Here is a 19,529-nt window from a genome sequence, read left to right on the forward strand (position 1 = left end):
CTATATAGCAAATCAAGTGAAAATCTCTCCCCTTGGGACACCATGTTGCCTCACAATAGAACTGTTTAAATGCCTCAGGTTCTCTTGCTCTGCCTCACAAGCCTATAGAATAAAAAAATCAAGTGTTTGCTAAGAAAGTTATTGTGACAAATATGTTGCAAGGGTCTTGGTCTTGAATGGTCTTGAATGGTCCCAAATAGATATTTAATCAGGAGGTGATAAATGCCTCTGTTTGCCTGGGACTTTCCTGTTTAACACTCAAAGTTTTGAGTTCTGGAACCTTCTTCAGTCCTAGGCAAACAGGGATGGTTGGTAGTAGTTACAATAAGCTTTGGTACTTTGTTACTACAGCTCTGAATGAACTTGTGATACAAGCATCAACATTAGTAATATTCTATATCAAGTAATTGGTGCCAGATAGAAATTATCCTATATATCATCTGTTTGAAGCTCTATATCAAAACAAATCTACAATGAAAAAATATTACAACAGTGGTTGCCTCTGTCTATGGTGGTGGGGAGTTTACTAAAGTGATACGTGGGGACTTTCTGGTATAATGGAAATGTTCTCTATCTTGATAGGTATAGGGATTACATGGATCTATATCCAGTCATCAAAACTCATCAAACAATACACTTAGGATCTGTACATTTCATCGTATGTAAAATTTACCTAAAATGTAAAACAAATCATACAAAGTAAGTAAGAAACAGTAACTGGAATTGTTTATTTATAAATAAATCTATGTCTTTACCAAATTGTCATCTTGTCTAGACTGTCTTAGGCACTCTTATTTTAGTTAAATTATACTATTATGAGTTCCTTCGATGTTGCATAGTTGTGTGTGTTTTTTTTTGGGGGGGAATGGGTGTGCACACGCACCTGTGATCTTCACAGTAATCTGCAAATTCCCAAGGAAAAGGCCCTAAACCAATCTGTAACCCCAGTAACTGGCAACATGTGTATCTTGGATTACCCATGCAATGAATCTGCTTTATAGACAGGCTGGAGCTTGATAAAGGCACTTCCTCAAAGCCTGAATGAACAGAACAAAGGAGAATCTCCAAGTGTGGTCCTTAGGCCTTCAGCATCAACATCATCTGAATAGTTGCTAGAAATGTCGAACCTCAGGCTCTACTCTAAGGCAGAACCTCTGAGATTTATCCCAACCATATTTAATAAGTCCTTCAGATGATTTGCTGCATGCTCAGGTTAGACTATCACTAAACAGAGGATAAATAGAAATGGTAACTAAACTGACTAAAATCCATTCACATTTCAAATGGATGGAAAAAGATGTATGCCATAGATTTCCCAACTATAGAAGTAAGTTCTGAGGAAGGGCACATTCCGATTATTGGGTCCATTTTTTCTCCATTGAAGAATATTTTTAATTAAGAATGGGGTAAGAATAAAAATGAGTCTATGTCTTCCAGAATCTAAAGACCAGCTGGAAAAAACAACACAAATATGTATGACAGCAAAGTAACAACATAATGAGCAATGGGATATGGCAGTGATGGGAATCATAGAGATACTTGTCTGCTATGCTTTTTGGGTAGAGGACATGATCCAAAGGGAGAAACATCCAAGAAAACTCATTCCAGTGGCACAAAATCAGCAATGTCATACCCTTCCTCATTACTCAGAAATGACCCACAAAAGAGGGATTTTCCTCTTGTCCCATGCCACACTATGCAGATGGGATTTCCTCCCAACGGATCATTGGAAGAAATGCAGAACCAGAAATACAAATGCCTTAATCCCATCCCTGCTAGAAGATACAAGAGGGGACAGAAAGAAATGTAATTACAGATGCCACCTAACACATGACAGACCACTGTGGAGGAAGATGAAGAGAGAGTGGTCTGGAAGATGCTAGCAGGTATGAGTCATGAGGAAAAGCAGACCAGACAGAGTTTATCACATCTAGAAATTAACATTTTGTTTCCCACAAGTTTAAACTATTACAAAGACAAACATTATTGTATAATCTGATAATTACTTAAATATTAGGTAAACAAACACAGGAAGACGTGTGGACAAATCACCCTGTCCCGGCAGTATATAAGAGGCCGTGGCACAAGGACACTTCCAAACTCAAGCCCCTCACTCTCCTGGAAACCCACCCAGAACCTCCACCCTCTGACACCATGGTCAACTCCTGTTGTGGCTCCGTCTGCTCTGACCAGGGCTGTGGTCAGGAGACCTGCTGCCTCCCCAGCTGCTGTGGCTCCAGCTGCTGCCAGCCTTGCTGCCGCCCCCCCTGCTGCCAGACCACCTGCTGCAGGACCACCTGCTGCCGCCCCAGCTGCTGTGTGTCCAGCTGCTGCCACCCCTCATGCTGTGGCTCCAGCAGCTGTGGCTCCAGCTGCTGCCAGCCTTGCTGCCGCCCCACCTGCTGCCAAACCACCTGCTGCAGGACCACTTGCTGCCGCCCCAGCTGCTGCATTTCTAGCTGCTGCCGCCCCTCCTGCTGTGGCTCCAGCAGCTGTGGCTCCAGCTGCTGCCAGCCTTGCTGCCGCCCCACCTGCTGCATCTCTAGCTGCTGCCGCCCCTCCTGCTGTGGCTCCAGCTGTGGCTCCAGCTGCTGCCAGCCTTGCTGCCACCCCTCTTGCTGTAGCTCCAGCTGCTGTGGCTCCAGCTGCTGCCGCCCCTCCTGCTGCCTGCGCCCAGTCTGTGGCCGGGTCTCCTGCCACACCACTTGCTATCGCCCCACCTGTGTCATCTCCACCTGCCCCCGCCCCATGTGCTGTGCCTCCTCTTGCTGCTAAATCTCTCTGCCTATAATCTTTGTGACATAGGGATGTCTTCACCAGTCACATAAAATGTGTTAGAGCCAGCCAGTAACTGGGGAATGGACTCTTAGCTTCGAACTCTTCATCTTCTGATTTGGCATTTAGAGTTGGCATTCAGTTCTAGGAAATAACAGATTAAAACAATTGTCAAATGATTTTTTAAAATAGTTTATTGTCAAGTTGGTTTCCATATAACAACCAGTGCTCATCCCCACAAGTGCCCTCCTCCCTGCCCATTACCCCCCATTCTCTCCCCCCCATACCACCACTGTCAAATGATTTTTATCCGAGGCCCAAATGCATCTCTTTTTATGCCAGCAATATCTTCATCCTGTGTATACACTGATTATGATGATCTTATATGACATTGTTTTCATATGTTCTTAATAAAGTCATTTCCGCTGATCCTAAAATCTCCTGATGTGTTAATGATTTGTCATGTGCATGTGTGTGTCCATGTGTGTATGTCTGTGCCCTTAGCTATCACATCACACCAAAGCCCATCTTGCTTCAAATGCATGAGAACATGTTCAAGAGCAGTTATACTGGAATCAAGACTCTGGTAGGCATTCATTGTATGATATGGGCAAAATTGCTTAACCTCTCCATGCCTCGGTTTACCTTCTCTGAGAAATGAAGACAATACATAATGTTCTTCAAAGGTTCAAAGACATAATCCATGTATTACAGTTAGCACAGGTTGGGGTACATAATGTCAGCTGTCAATAAATATCTTTTTTTTTTTTTTTGGTTATTTTTCTTGAAACCCTACCCTGCACTAGAATACTATCTTAGCATATTATTACCTTGGAGAGAAAAGCAAAGAAAGTTTATATCATTGTTTCACTGTCCTCTATAACTCAAAATTAAGTTTTATTATATGTATCAAATGTCCATTTTAAGAACACTGGTGAGTTGAACATTATAAAGGCACTTAAGTTTCATTTGACTATATTTCCACTTCTAGTATGTTACATTACTGATTATGCACATTTTGGGCCACAGTTCACCTGGTGTGCTTCCATCTGCAACTCACCAAGAAGCTGACAAGCGCTAGTTGGGTTACATTTCCTCCCAGGTGGCCTACCAGCAAGTGCTCCCCAGCCTAGAGGTCTGTAAAAACGGCTGGGGTTATAGACATCTGCTCCTCTTGCCGCTGCCCTTGACATGCTTCTATCCAGTGTCTTCACTTTAGGCAAGGAAATTCCACATTTTATTCAGACATCTGATCTTCTTAGTCATGGAAACCAGCCTTAACCTCATTTAAGGTTTCCTGGCATCACTTTGGAGCTCCTAACTTTCATGCTGCTAGATTCTTCCTGACCAGATGTGTTTCTGAGAGTCTCACATAGAGAACTGATTCATGAGAAGACAGAATAGAAGGGAGAAGGATGGAGGGATGAAGAAGAGAGAAAGAGGAGAGAACACAGAGGGAGACCTGGAGAGGTTTCCTGCCTTCTCTTTGGAGCCCCTGACTTTTATGCTGCTAGATTCCTCTTAACCAGGGCTGCCTCAAGAAACAAGCCAAACTACACATGGTGGAGAGTCCCAAATACCACTACCAGTAGGGAAATAAAATAACCATATGCTCAACAAGAGAAACCAAGAGACACCATTCAAGGAACACTTCCTGAACAGACAGGCCCTGAACAGTCAAAGAGCCCTCTCTAATACAGCAGAACTCGCAGGGGTAGAGTATACAACAAGCTTTTAAAATTAACAAGTGATAGAAAGCTAACCAAAATGATGAAACGGAAGAACTCTCCTCCAAAGAAATTCCAGGAAGAAATGACAACTAAAGAACTGCTCAAACAGATATAAGCAACATAACTGAACAAGAATTTAGAACAATAATCATAAAATTAATCGCCAGGCTTGAAAAAAGCATGGAGGACATCAGAGAAACTATGGCTACAAACACTATGGAGCTTAAAAATAGTTATGATGAATTTAAAAAATGCGATAAATGAGATAATAATAAACTGGAGGCATCCAATGCACGGATTGAAGAGGTAGAAAGGAGAATAAGTGATTTAGAAAACACAATTATAGAAAAAGAAGAAACTGAGAAAAAGAGAGATAAACTGATCCAGGAACATGAAAGAAGAGTTTGAGAGCTCAGCGATACAAACAGAACAATATCCGTATCATAGGAATCCCAGAAGAGGAAGAGAGAGGGAAAGGTGCTGAAGGAGTCCTGGAACAAATTATAGCAGAGAACTTCCCCAAACTGGGGAGGGAAGTAGAAGCTGAAATTCAAGAGGCACAGTGGGGCGCCTGGGTGGCTTAGTCGGTTAATGTCCGACTTCCGCTTAGGTCATGATCTTGCAGTTCGTGGGTTTGAGCCCTGCGTCGNGCAAATAAACAAAAATTGAAAGATCTGTCACCACTAAACCAGCCATACAAGCAATCCTGCGGGGGACTTTCTGAGGGAAATGTTGCAAGGAACGCAAGATACCAGAGACACCACCACAAGCACGAATCCCACAAATGACACAACGACTCTAACCCCATATATTTCAATAACACTGAATGTAAATGGGCTGAATGCTCCAATCAAAAGACATAGGGTAGCAGAATGGATAAAAAAAACAAAATCCATCTATTTGCTGTCTACAAGAAACACATTTTAGACTGGAAGATACCTTCAGATTAAAAGTAAGGGGATGGAGAAATATACATCATGCTACTAGAAATCAAAAGAAAGCTGAAGTAGCTATACTTATATCTGGTTATGCATATTCTGGGTGTTCTGCCTAGCTCAAGTGCCTTCTCCTCCCTTTTCCCCTCCTCTTATTTCCTTCCTCCTTTCCTAAGCATAAAAACTCTCTTTTAAAATATGAAGTATACCTTCTAAATCCAGATTTCTGGAAATTTATGAAGTCCATGGCAACTTTTCCATAAAAATTTAAAAACTTTTCATCCATAGTTGCTCACATTCTAGTATTTCTAGACTGAAACTCCGTATTTTTTCAGTCTCATGAAAATTCTCATGTTATTGAAGCTTCTCATCTCCTTAATGATTTTTTTTCACCTTGGGCTTTTATCACGTTGCTTGGTTTTACTTAAGAGAACATGCACAAGCTCTTTTCACAAGCACCCAGACTCAGGTAAGAATGATCGTCCTTAGCTGAGATAATGTGTCACAATACATACAAAAATATCATGTTTATGCAGATATAAGGGTCCATAAGTTTTAGTTCATAATCTGAAGTATAGTAAAAATATTTTAAATTCAAATTTTACATACATCAGTTTTATCTAATAGCTGTGTTATATTTCCCCAAAACTTAATAAGTATAAATTAAGGGTTGATTATAATTTCTAAAATTAAAAAAGTTTTAAGGTATGAGACAAGCTAGATAGGAGTTGATATAAAATGGGGTTCACCCCAACACAGGTTGGGTGTTTTATTCTTAGTATATCACAGAAATGTCCTATAGATATTTTCAGCTTCACCTTTCCAACTCACTTTGAAAATGTTCTACAGAATACAGCCCTGCCTATTCACACAGTAGAGATAACAAATCTTTTATCCTCCCATATATTCCTCTTTGGTAACTACTAATTATAGGATGCAGGCTCTTGTTCTAACACTACACTTTATTAGCTAGAGCTAAATCAAAGAATGTTTTATACTGCATTTTTCAGTATTAAAGTATATGAGACTTATAATTTCCCATTTTTATAACAAGAACTGGATCACAGCAGAAACAAGACAGCATTCTGAATCTGTGTAATAAAAATACTATTTACAAAAGTGTGGACAGAGTTCAGGGGAAGCAACAAGGAAAAGTTCAGTAACCAGGGGCTCATAACAGCAAGGAGCAGGTACACTATGTCTTAAGAACTATGCAAGAATTTGGGTGAAGGAGTCAAATGGCAGCATGCCAAATTCTTACGATTACTCACACAGGCACTCAATGTCAATGGACAGTAATTTCTGTCAGAGAGAGTCACAATGCTCCTAAAGATACAAAAGTGACACCAGAGATATTGTGGTAGAAAAAATCAAGGTAGAAACAGTTGTGAATAGGAAAGTATTACTGAGTGGTTATTCTGTGGTCCCACTGACTTTACCTGAATATAGAGTCGGGATGATTTTAAATGAATAGAGAGCATGGATGGACTAAGTCTGCCCTTCATCCAGTTTTATTTGGCCATGTTAAATACGTACCACTGGAATTGCTCAAGCCCTCCTAGGTAGCAAATTCATAGAATTCCAGAAGAGCAACAAGAAATGACTGTTCTGATGAAGGAAACAGCTGAAGCAAGAGGGTTTGTTTGTGAGAGAACACTCAAGCAAGGGAGGGGCGGAGAGAGAGGGAAACAGAGGATCTAAAGCTGCACTGACAGCAGAAAGCCTAATGCAGGGCTCGAACTCGGTATCCTTAAGATCCTGACTTGAGCTAAAGTCAGACGCTCAACTAACGGAGCCAGCCAGGTGCCCCTGAAGTGAGAATTTTAATTCTCACCAACACTGTTAACAGTCTTGTCTGGACAGTGTACGGGAAGACAGTTCCTGGAGATTTAACAGCATTTTCCTCTGATTGGTTCAGTTGTAACTAATATATACGAACTTTACAGGAGGCAAAACAAGGCTAGCAAGACTGGTAACATCATCCTAGACTTGGCTAATGTGTTCTTTTCCATGGCAGTCAGTTTCAGAGTTCTGCTACATGCAATTTACATTCTCATGGCAAGGTACCAAGTATAGATCTACTGTTTCACTACATGAAATGTTTGAGTTCACTAGCCTACTGCCATAATCTAATGAGGCTGGCTTGGACTTGATAACTATTAAGAGCAAGTTAATACTATATACATTGATAAATATGGCATTCATGAATGAAAATTAATCAATGAATTTGAAAAAGCAAGTGCAGGAATAGACCCAGATATATAAAGAAATTTAGTATATGAAAAGGTGGTATCTTAAATCAGTGGGAGGGAGAGAAAATTATTACTTAGTAAGTTTGTTAGATTATGGTCATATCAGATTTAAAAACATTTAAACCTCAAATTTTATAGCTGAATAAATTCCTTATAGAGTAAATATTTGAAAATATAAAACATGAAACTTTGGATAAATGAAATTATGAGATAATGTCTACACAACCAGAAAGGACTTTCAAAGTATGACACCAACCCAGAAGTCATAAAAGATTAACAAATTTGACTATATCAAAAGTAAATGTCTGCATGGTAAAAACCACATAAGTAAAGTCAAAGAAGCAGCACAAAGTAGGAAAAATATTTGAATTCACTTTACATACAAGGACTAATTCTTATAACATACAAAGAATTCCTGCAAAAATCAATGTATAAAGGCTAAACACAGTAGAAAAACATGAATTATAGACAATATAGAAAATTTCTATTTTTTCTATATAATTTCTATGTTTCCTTACAGAAAAGGCAATACCAATAGGCTTAAACATCTGAAGAGCTGCTCAGTTTCACTTACAATAAGGAAAGTGCAAATTAAAATCACATAGCGACGGGGGTGGGTGGGTGGAGGATGGGCTAAATGGGTGATGGGGGTTAAGAAGGGCACTTGTGATGAGCACTGGGTGTTATACATAAGTGATGAATCACTAAGCTCTACTCCTGAAACCAATATTACATTAAACATTAACTAAATTGAGTTTAAATAAAAATTTGAAAAAGAGGGGCGCCTGGGTGGCTTAGTCGGTTAAGCGTCCGACTTTCGCTTAGGTCATGATCTCGCGGTTCGTGGGTTCAGGCCCCACGTCAGGCTCTGTGCTGACTGCCAGCTCAGAGCCTGGAGCCTGTTTCAGTCTGTGACTCCCTCTCTCTCTGACCCTCCCCTGCTCACGCTGTCTCTCTCTCTCTCTCCCAGAAATAAATAAAAACCTAAAAAAAAATTTTGAAAAAGAAAAAAATCAGCTGTCATATTGACCAAGATTGATGATTGATAGATAGATAGATAGATAGATAGATAGATAGATAGATAGGTGGATAGGCATCTGCATGCATAACTCCACATTTTTGTACATGTATCTCTGTATTTGTCAAGCCTGTGTATCACTGCATTAATAAAAACAGAGAAAGACAAACATTCACACATTGCTGGTAGATGTGTACATCAGTACAATCTCTATGGAAGGTGAAGTCATCGTTATCTAACAAACATAAACAAATGTATACTCTGATCTAGAGATTCTATTTCCAGAGGAGTTTATTCTACAGAAAACATTCACATGTGTGAAATTATGTATGATCAGGCATATTTGTTGCAGCATTATATGTAATCTCAAAAGACTAAAAGCAAACTAAATATCCAACAGTGGGAGACTGATTCACTATATTATGGTACCTCCATAATCGGAATACAATGCTACTGTGAAAGAAAAAGAATGGCAAGCGGTGGATATGTTATCTATCTGAATGCTTCATGTGAAAATGGCCAAGCAGGAGGACCATGACTGATACACTACCATTTGTATAGATGAAAGAAGTGGGTAAATTGTATTTGTTTCTTATGTGTTAAGTATCTTCAGAATAAGTAACAAAAAAATGGAAACTCTGGCTGCCTTCAAGGAGGGAACCTGGGCAAACCGTGAAGAAGGTGGGAAGAATACATGTGTCAAAAAACAGATACTTGAAATGTTTAAATGAAATTTTAAAATATAAAAGATGCAAAATATAAAAACCCTTCCCCAAAGACTTTTTTATTTATTTTTATTCTCTACTTCTTCCCTATCCAAGACAATGCTAAGCAACATTTAGACTTTTCCTGCACTCCTTCTAAAGGAGATGGTTTCCTTTTCACATTTTAGCAATGCTGGTCTTGCCACAGCTCATATGGGGAGAGGGCTGGATACAGAGCGGCAACCCACCGCACAGCTCAAAGGGCACGACCAGAGGACTCATTCAACCAGCAGGAAGACATGGGGCTGGGGAAAAGGTTTCTAGCCCCTTGGGGAAAATGGTAGGCAATACTGTCACCCAATTCTAATTCAGTTACCTTGTCTGAGGCAGCTTTACTGGGTAGGCACTTTCCCTACTCTCGAAGAGAATTAAATAATAAGTGAGCATGTTTGGGGCACAGAGGTAAATTCCAAGGGAACTGTTTAAGTACTGTATGTTCTCCTTTATTACAATATAAACAACTTATCATCCAGAAGGGACTACAGATTTTAGTTTGAATTATTTAAGAAAAATAGTGTATGGTCATAGCTAATTCCAAAAAGAAATAGAAAAATATTATATGAATAGTGAACATCAGGGATTCTTAGACCCATGAAAGGGAATTCGAAGTTCCCCAGTATACTTGTTCATAGATATTTGCTGACAGTGGGGTTTCAAATGACTCTATTTAAGTTTCATGCTTATTTATATGTTAATAATGCACTCTGAATTAGTAACCTCGAGCAACAGGAGGGTAAAGACAATTTCTTTCCCATCTGATATTTCAGAGATGCAGTGTGTATAGTGATTAAAAACGTGGACTCCTGTGCTGGGTAAGCTGGAAACAAATAACAGCTTTTTATTTACTGGTTTTAATTCTCCCTTGCCTCAGTTTCCTCATCTGTAAAGGGGCGACTATAGTGAAACATACTGCACTAGGCTGTTGGGATAGCAAATGTGCTAATACATGTGAAGCGCCCGCACAACTGCATAACGTGTGAGTCGTTGTGTTACTGCAGTATCCAACAAAGTGCTCAGCATACAGCACTCAGAGCCTGGAGATGGAAGGCAAGAAAGACAGGAATTCCATAATCCATTGTGTCTTCCCTTGGCTTAGACTCCGGAGAAGAACAGTGCATAATTACGCCAAATATCCCATCCTTGTGTTTCAATATAAACATCTCTTCCTTGTCTTTAAATGGCCTCAGCTCTTCTTTTTTTAGCACATAAATCCTTTTTATTTATTTACCCTTTAAAATTTTAAATTGTTGGCTTTTAAGAGGAAGGGCATAAATTATATATGTGGAGAGTAATAAAATACATAAAAAACAAATGGAATATGTTTTATAACTTTTATGAAAAACCCTCCTTATACCTCTATTTTTTTAAAAGTCTATTTATTTATTTTGAGAAAGACAGAGGGTGTGAGCAGGGGAGGGGCAGAGAAAGGAGAATCTCAAGCAGGTTCCACCCTGTCAGCACAGAGCCCATGTGGGTTTCAAACTCACGAAACCATGAGATCATGACCTGAGCCGAAATCAAGACTCAAATTCTTAACCAACTGAGCCACCCAGGTTCCCCCCACCCTTATCTCTATTTTCAATTTGGTTCAAGACTGCTGATTCATTTTTTAAGTAACTCTGTTATGCTCATTACCATCAACCAATGCTGTGAACATATCTCTTACTTTGCCCCATTTCAACCTTTGAACAGCCTCTCCAGAAAGCCAAGTGTATTTTGGCATTTCTAAAGACAGATCACAAATTTAAATAAATTGTATATGGCATATATATCACATTCCTGCCTAATGACTTTAGTAGATCCCATCATTTCTCCTGAAATTTAAGGTCATACACAATCTCTCCCTCATTGTAGCAATCTCAATTTATCTCTCACTACTTCTTAAAACAGACCTTCAAGACATTGTCCTTTCATCATCACAAGCCAGGATTATGTCTAGTCTCAACTGTTGTCCCTTCTCTTGAACAACAAAAGGTCAATGTGTCTTCTCTGATGGCTTAGACAACATCTTCACTCATTAAACAGACATCTCATTTATCAAAAACCACTCTATTTCTGGCCTTGGGGATACAAAGATGAGTCCTTGCCGTAATGTGGTTTATATTCTAGAGGGAGCCAGATACATAAGGGCATTTCTAGTAGAAAATGGTATGATGGAGCCCATGCATGAACAAAGCACAGTGGATGTGCAAAGGAGAAAAGACTTTACATCATACCAAGGAAGATATAACTGAAAGATAAACGGTCAAAGACAACAAGGAGAATGTTGAGCTCACAAGAGATTTTGCAGGAAGAGGGACTACCATGAGTGTAACTTACCTTTTCCTTGAATGTTTCATTCCTTGAATGCCTGTGGCACTGAAGAACACCTCTTATTTAGGAGCATAACCAGACATAGCTGTGATGGTAAAACTCTATGGATGTAGTGACTATGTTAAGTACAAGACAACAAATATGTCATTTATATTCCCCTTGATACTTCCAAGAAGATCTTAAACATAAATGATACCACAAGAATTGTAGGCATTTTAGCTTATAACATTTGAAAAAAATTTAATAAAATGACCATAAAGTACAACCATGGCATATTTTGATATTTCAAAAGACAGATCAAAAATGATCAGCTCAATTAGTCTAGTCCAGGCCAGAGGATATTTCTGATCAACTTTGATCAACTCCACACAACTCTTTGCTACTTAAAAACCTTGAATTGCTGCTAACTGCTTCAAAGAACATCAGAGTGATGAGAACAGAGCTTGGAATTCTGTAGAAATTTCATTAACCCAATGACCACCCACAATAAACATGACAAATCAAGTTTCCTCATTTCTTACACTCGAAAAGAAGCTTACTTCCCTTTTTCTGCTACCAGCATTCCATTTACTGAAACATTAATTTTCCACTAGAGATCATACTCCTTCAGAAGTTCTCCCACAATCATGTCAAGGTGAGTAACAGAGAAGACACAGGGACCCACCTGTGCCACATGATACCCAGAGATTAAAGTCTTGTGACACTACAAACAAAGGAAGAAATAAGAAATGATTCATATGAGAACTCTGGGGAACTTGAGAAAAGGGAAAGAACTATTTTCTATACATTGGGAGTTTTTCCTAGAAAAATATAATGATCTCATTTACTAATTGCATTTGCAGCCATATACACAATAAGAAGGAAATAGTCTTTTCCTAATCACTTAAGTCCCTCAAGGGGGTATAAAAGGGGCCATGTGGCAAGGAGGCTCCCAAACTCGAGATCCTCACTCTCTTGGGAACCCACCCAGAACCTCCACCCTCTGACACCATGGCCAACTCCTGTTGTGGCTCCAGCTGCTGTGGCTCCAGCTGCTGCCAGCCTTGCTGCCGCCCCACCTGCTGCCAGACCACCTGCTGCAGGACCACCTGCTGCCGCCCCAGCTGCTGTGTGTCCAGCTGCTGCCGCCCCTCCTGCTGTGGCTCCAGCAGCTGTGGCTCCAGCTGCTGCCAGCCTTGCTGCCGCCCCTCCTGCTGCATCTCTAGCTGCTGCCGCCCCTCCTGCTGTGGCTCCAGCTGCTGTGGCTCCAGCTGCTGCCAGCCTTGCTGCCGCCCCACCTGCTGCATCTCTAGCTGCTGCCGCCCCTCCTGCTGTGGCTCCAGCAGCTGTGGCTCCAGCTGCTGCCAGCCTTGCTGCCGCCCCACCTGCTGCATCTCTAGCTGCTGCCGCCCCTCCTGCTGTGGCTCCAGCAGCTGTGGCTCCAGCTGCTGCCAGCCTTGCTGCCGCCCCACCTGCTGCATCTCTAGCTGCTGCCGCCCCACCTGCTGTGGCTCCAGCTGTGGCTCCAGCTGCTGCCAGCCTTGCTGCCGTCCCTCTTGCTGTGGCTCCAGCAGCTGTGGCTCCAGCTGCTGCCGCCCCTCCTGCTGCCCCTCCTGCTGCCTGCGCCCAGTCTGTGGCCGGGTCTCCTGCCACACCACTTGCTATCGCCCCACCTGTGTCATCTCCACCTGCCCCCGCCCCATGTGCTGTGCCTCCTCTTGCTGCTGAGCCCCCTTCCTGTGACCACCATCTCTGTTTACCTCTGCCCCACAGATATAGACCTTTTGTATTGCTAGGACACATGGAGTGGAAATGATGATGCTTAACTGAATTGGGCCTTGATTCCACTGAAGAACCAGGTCATGCTGTTGAAGAAGATGGATATGGCCCAGAGCACAGTAACAGATTTTACCCCTCACCCTGACAATTCGTGACATCATTCTCATAACTCCTCTTTCCTGTAACCTCATGTATATCTGTACCAAAATAAAGTTATACCTCCCTTCATTAACAATTCAGTGTGATTGTCGCTCCTTTAAGATTTTGTCTTCAGCTTGTAGGCAAATGTGTTTGACCTACACCCACCTGCAGGATACACAACACAGTCATGTCACCTCAGTAAACGTCAGGTTCCATTCTTAGTTTTAAAGGCCTGATTCCTTCTTATGTGCTTCCTTATTTCCTAGGCAAATCACCTAACAATGAACCTGTCCCAGGAAAATCAACAAACAAAAGTAAAAACCAGAAATTTGGAGGACTGTTAAGTATGTAAGGAAAAAGAATACAACTCATGTTTCATGAATCACACCAGCCACCATGGCTGTCCAACATGTTGTTGGGTACAGTATGCAAGTTTGTATGCAGACGTGTACTCAATGACACCAGTGTCATCTATGCAGCTAATTAAATGTGCACTGATTTTGACTCGATTTGCAATATGACCTCAGCCATGTCTCATTTTTTCTTTTGATAGAGAAGTTTCAAATCCTCATGCATTCAGGGGACAGGCAGATAGGCTAGATGAGTAAAGCAGGCCCTTGATAAGATGATGTGTTTGGTGGAAACTGTGGCACTTGCCGACTGCATAACCACATAAGAGAGATTCCTGAGTTCCTGTCAATTGCTTCCACGGAGAAACAGGGGCCCAGTGCTTTCACTCAAAAGTGGGTCTGCTTTCATTGGCCCTTCCAAATGCCAATTTCTTCATTCACTCATCCAAAGGGTATTTATCGCCATTTCTTACATGGGAGGCACAGTTAAAAATACTAGAGGGGGGCCTGGGTGGCTCAGTCGGTTGAGCATCTAATTTCAGCTCAGGTCATGATCTCATGGTTTGTGAGTTCAAGCTCTGCATCAGGCTCTCTGTTGTCAGTGCAGAGCCTGCTTCAGAAACTCTGCACCCCTCTCTCTCTGCCTCTCCCTCTTTCTCTCAAAAATAAATAAAAATGTTTTTTAAAAAAGATACTAGAGACCAAAACACAGAAAGCTCTCTATAGTAATGGAGTATTCCAGTAGAGTTGAAGAATTTACTTTTAAATGTTTTCCTATACATTTGCCCACTCAGGTTTCTACACAATATCTTTTCTCTGTACTTTTATTTGTACAAATAAGACTGAGCTTTGAAGCCCTTCTTTAGATGAAAATATCTGTGATAGAAATTGGGACATAGCTCCCAAAAGGACAGTTTTACTAATGATGTATCCCACCCTTCAAACCTAGAGCCACGCAAAGACCGCCCAGTTAGGAGAGGGAGATAGAGGGATAGGTTCACTGTTGAGGAATAGAATGGAGCTAATCATCAGTTACTCACTTGGGGTGGGAACTGACAGAAGGTTGCACTCCCACACTACAACAACTCCTGAAAACAGTAAGTAAATTTGATGAGGACATAAGATTTATATCAGTATAAAGTAATTTTATTTTAGAGGCACCTAGGTGGCTCTATTGGTTAAACGTCCAATGCTTGATTTTGGTTCAGGTCATGATCTCACAGTTTGTGAGATTGAGCCCTGTGTCGGGTGTCATATGTAAGAGATGAATCACTGGGTTCTACTCCTGAAACCAATACTACACTGTATGTTGTCAAACTTGAATTTAAATAACTGAATTAAAATTAAATAAAATTAATTTTTCCAATTATAGAAAAAGAAATGAAAGACAGCATCGTTGAAATTAACAAGTCAATGGATTAATTAAATACATATTAAAAAATTTTTTAAATGTTTTATTTATTTCTAAGACTGAGAGAGACAGCACGAGCAGGAGAGGATGAGAGAGAGAGGGAGACAAAGAATCCAAAGCAGGCCCCAGGCTCTGAGCTACCTGTCAGCACAGAGCCCCACGTGGGGCCCGAACCCACGAACTGTTGAGATCATGACCTGAGCCAAAGTTGGACACTTGACCAACTGAGCCACCCAGGCACCCCATACAAAGACTAACACACTGTGTACTTAAAGAAAGAACACGTGAAGAAAAATGAATAAGAATGTGAAATAACTACACGTAATTAATAAGGTAGATCTTACAGATATACATCAAATTCACAACCCCCAAGATAAAAAAAGATAATTCTTATTTTCAAATGCACAGTATTATTTTAACAGTGAAAGCCTGAAAACAACCCAAATGTCCATCAATAAGGGACTGGCTAAATAAATCATATTATGGCAACAGAATGGGATACTTTGTGGCTGAAAATGAAATGAAGAATATTGAAACATACATACTACTCTGAAATAATTTGGGATAAATTTTTAAGTGAAGCAAAGCAAGTTGGAGCTAAGCGTATCAGTGTATAACCGTTTATCTAAGAAACAAAGGAGATACAACTATGCAAATACAAATACACTTGTGTTTAAAATAGCAATGAGAGAGAAATCCTTAGATTATAAAAATGATTCTCTAAGGGGGAGGGAGGGAATAAAAATAGCAGGACTTCCTTAAACATGCCTCACTTTGTAGAATTTATTTTGAGACCGTAAGTACTTTAGAGAATTGCAAAACATTTAAATTTAAAAAGTGATTCCTAGAAATTTTTTTTTAAAAGCCACTGATGATGTGCTCTGTTCCATGCATGATGGAAATAAACCTATGGGACAAGTGTTCACCTCAGGTGTTTACCATCCAGCTGGAGACAGAGAATCACATTCAGGTAACATTAGATGTGTGAAGTTCCACAATGTGATAGCAAGCATAAAGGAGGAGCAGATGAACTTAAAAAAAAATAAAGGTCAAGGAAAACATGAGAAAGGAGGAATCATCTGGGCTGGAACTTAAAGAGAGATAAGAAATTGCTGAGTTGATGTGGGAGAATGAACTTTCTAAGAAGGCGTAACGGCACAATCAAAGATATGGAATTAGTACTGTTTACACCTCATAACTTAATAATCTTAACACAAGTCTACATAAACTCTTAAAGAATAATAAGTACCTCATGGGTTCTTGGAAAAGAAAACTCAACACAATAATTACAAAGCATTCAGCAGACTATCTGGCACATGGGAAGCACTCACAAATAGTATCTCCCTGTGGTATCTATTTTTCAGTATAAGTACATGAGTCCTAAATACATAATGCTTGTTTGGGACACTAATTTCTTTGATGCTTTGAATATTTGCCAAAACTTTGCCTTTCAATATAGCATATTTAAATGCCTGCAGGACAAACAGCAAGGCTTATCTGTTTATATCCTCTTTAAGCAGAAAGATTTGAATTTGAATTATTGAAAGAGCACAAGAAGATGTTTTAAATAAAACCTCCAATATAATGCAGAATCCATTGCGTATGTTGGCCAATCAAAAGATAGCTCAAACCCATTCACCTTTAGCATATGTGGAGAAGATTCCTGAAGGAAAAAGTTCATTTCTGAAAATGGTTCTTTCATCAAAGAGGAATGAGTCAAAGCTACATCTTGAGATAGAGTCATCACATGAGATTGGAATGTCTTTTGTGACTCCGAGTCTCCAATCAACCAGGAAACACAGTCCAGCCCTCCACATCCATTGTACACAAGTATCCCAGTGAGGAGTCTTTCTTCCTATTTCCTTTTTTTTTTAATTTTTAAAAAAAAATTTTTAATGTTTTTTTAAATTTATTTATTTCTAGGAGAGAGAGAGAAAGAGAGAGAGAGAGACAGCGTGAGCAGGGGAGGGTCAGAGAGAGAGGGAGTCACAGACTCCGAAACAGGCTCCAGGCTCTGAACTGGCAGTCAGCACAGAGCCTGATGCGGGGCTCGAACCCACAAACCGCGAGATCATGACCTAAGCTAAAGTTGGACACTTAACCGACTAAGCCACCCAGGCGCCCCATTTTCCTCCTATTTCCTTATCAGTACTCCACTTGACAGTGGCATGCATTTTCCCACTTTAACCAAAGAGAAAGAGAGAGAAAGACAGACAGACAGACTTGGCATTGTGACAGCCATCCTCAAAATTAGATCATGGAAAAATAAAAAAAGGAATTAAACCCACGATCACATTTTGAAGATAGCTATCACAGTGTCAAGTCTCTCCCCCCACCCCCCACTTTTTGTTTTTGTTTTTGTTTTGGTCAAAGTACTGTCAGGTGGAGTACTTCTGGTAAGGAAATAGGAGGAAAAACTGGGTGAAACAGGTGATGGGGATTAAAGAGTGCACTTGTGATGAGCACTGGGTGATGTATGGAACTGTTGAATCACTATATTGTTGTCGGAGGCTGCGCCGGCTCCGACAGGTCCCGGGGTCCCTGCAGGATGGACGGTGTCGGCGAAAGAGAATGAGAGAGCCCCGAGATTCTTTCTGATCACCAGGCAGGCATCTCTGTCCTGTCGGTTCTGGTATCTTTATTTTAAGGTTCAGCAACAAGATGAAGTCATAGAAAGAAATTTCTTTCAGTGGGAGGCCTTTTGTGATATCAATTAACAGAATGTTCATAGTGAAAAACAGCATAACATACAAGTTAAATTGTATATAGATAAGCTAGGAGTTATTCTGTCTGGCCCTCAAGAAGATAAATGTTTCTGAATTGGTTTATTTGTGGAAACTACCATGGGGGCCCTAAATTGTCAGTCTTTGCACCTGGGTTTATGTTTTAGCTACTTTTATCTATCCTCATCCCAGTTGCCAGTGTAAGGGAGGGTGTTTGTGGAATGTAGGCCTTGAGGAAGGGACTGCTATGCTTCACCAATTAGCAAAGATATATGTAGTAACTTATGTTCTGCCCTGAAATAGGCTGTTTGTCTCAGGGCCAAGCTCAGTTGTAACTCTTGTGTTCTTAACCCCTTAAGTCTTGGATCTGCAAGGCCCATAGGAAGAGCCTTTTGACAATTGCCCATAGAGCTTTCATCTAAAGTCTCTTTTGTAAAGGCAGGAATATGCTTTTCCTTATGAGGTATCTGTATTCAGAATATGGGTCTGATATGGAATATTGTGAGGCCTGGTCAATACCAGCAGGCTCATTTCCAGCATGAGCCAGTAGTAGCAGAAGGAGATACTAGTCTTCATTTCTCATGGCAGAAGCTGTGCAAACATTGCCATTTCCTTGCTGTGACTGCCATCCAAAGAGGCCAGTGCAGCTCCCAGCATATTGTACACCTGAAACTAATATGTTAACTACACTGGAATTAAAAGAAAACAAAATATGATTGTGGAGTTGAACATGAAAACAGGACACAGGGGAAAACTCAGTAACAGAATATTATATGGCAGTTCCAACTTAGAAGACACATTAGACAGAAAAAAAATGCAAAAGCGGCTTCATATGGTTTAACAGGATTCAATGAATCACACAACACTGCAGAAAAAAAGGAATGATGCTTTTCTTAGATATTGGCATATTTAACCTGATAAACACAATTATCAACTTAGTAATACTAATTGATTTCCTGGTAGGAAAAACAAGAGTGTTGCTCACTATAACATCAACTACTTAGCAGGGTATAAAAGGGGAGAGAGGTAAGGAGACATTCAAACTCAAGAAACCACCCTTGTGGAAACACACTCATACCTACTCGTGGAACCCTAATCCTCTCACTGACACCATGGTCAGCTCCTGTTGTGGCTCCGTCTGCTCTGACCAGGGCTGCGGTTCCGGCTGCTGCCGCCCCACCTGCTGCCAGACCACCTGCTGCAGGACCACCTGCTGCCGCCCCAGCTGCTGCCGCCCGTCCTGCTGTGGCTCCAGCTGCTGCCAGCCTTGCTGCCGCCCCTCCTGCTGCATCTCTAGCTGCTGCCGCCCCTACTGCTGTGGCTCCAGCAGCTGTGGCTCCTGCTGCTGCCCCTCCTGCC

At 40.9% G+C, this 19,529-nt stretch overlaps 2 protein-coding genes and 1 long non-coding RNA gene across 8 annotated transcripts in view; 2 read left to right on the forward strand and 1 right to left on the reverse strand.

The window, feature by feature from the left end:
• The window catches only part of LOC144244002 (uncharacterized), a 167,394-nt gene that overhangs the window by 52,702 nt on the left and 95,163 nt on the right, over positions 1 to 19,529 (reverse strand). The window lies entirely within an intron of this gene.
• LOC144244001 (uncharacterized) lies at positions 2,155 to 2,775 on the forward strand. Its single transcript, XM_077779174.1, has one exon. It carries the CDS (start codon positions 2,155 to 2,157, stop codon positions 2,773 to 2,775), a length of 621 nt encoding a protein of 206 aa, XP_077635300.1.
• LOC144243989 (uncharacterized) overlaps positions 12,778 to 19,529 on the forward strand; it is a 15,161-nt gene continuing 8,409 nt past the window's right edge. The window contains exons 1-2 of one of the 6 annotated variants that reach the window (XM_077779153.1): positions 12,778 to 13,220; positions 19,375 to 19,481. In XM_077779153.1, coding sequence (XP_077635279.1) covers positions 12,778 to 13,220; positions 19,375 to 19,481 — 550 coding nt within the window. Of the gene's footprint in view, positions 13,221 to 19,282; positions 19,499 to 19,529 lie in introns of those variants that run through there. The other 5 variants (XM_077779152.1, XM_077779154.1, XM_077779155.1 and 2 more) reach the window with 5 other exon arrangements.

Source organism: Crocuta crocuta, unplaced genomic scaffold, assembly GCF_008692635.1.
Source record: "Crocuta crocuta isolate KB4526 unplaced genomic scaffold, BGI_CrCroc_1.0 scaffold68, whole genome shotgun sequence".
Taxonomy (NCBI): Eukaryota; Metazoa; Chordata; class Mammalia; order Carnivora; family Hyaenidae; genus Crocuta; species Crocuta crocuta.

Coding starts and splice junctions, on each gene's coding strand:
- LOC144244001 (XM_077779174.1), top strand. CDS start 2,155: ATGGTCAACTCCTGTTGTGGCTCCGTCTGCTCTGACCAGGGCTGTGGT.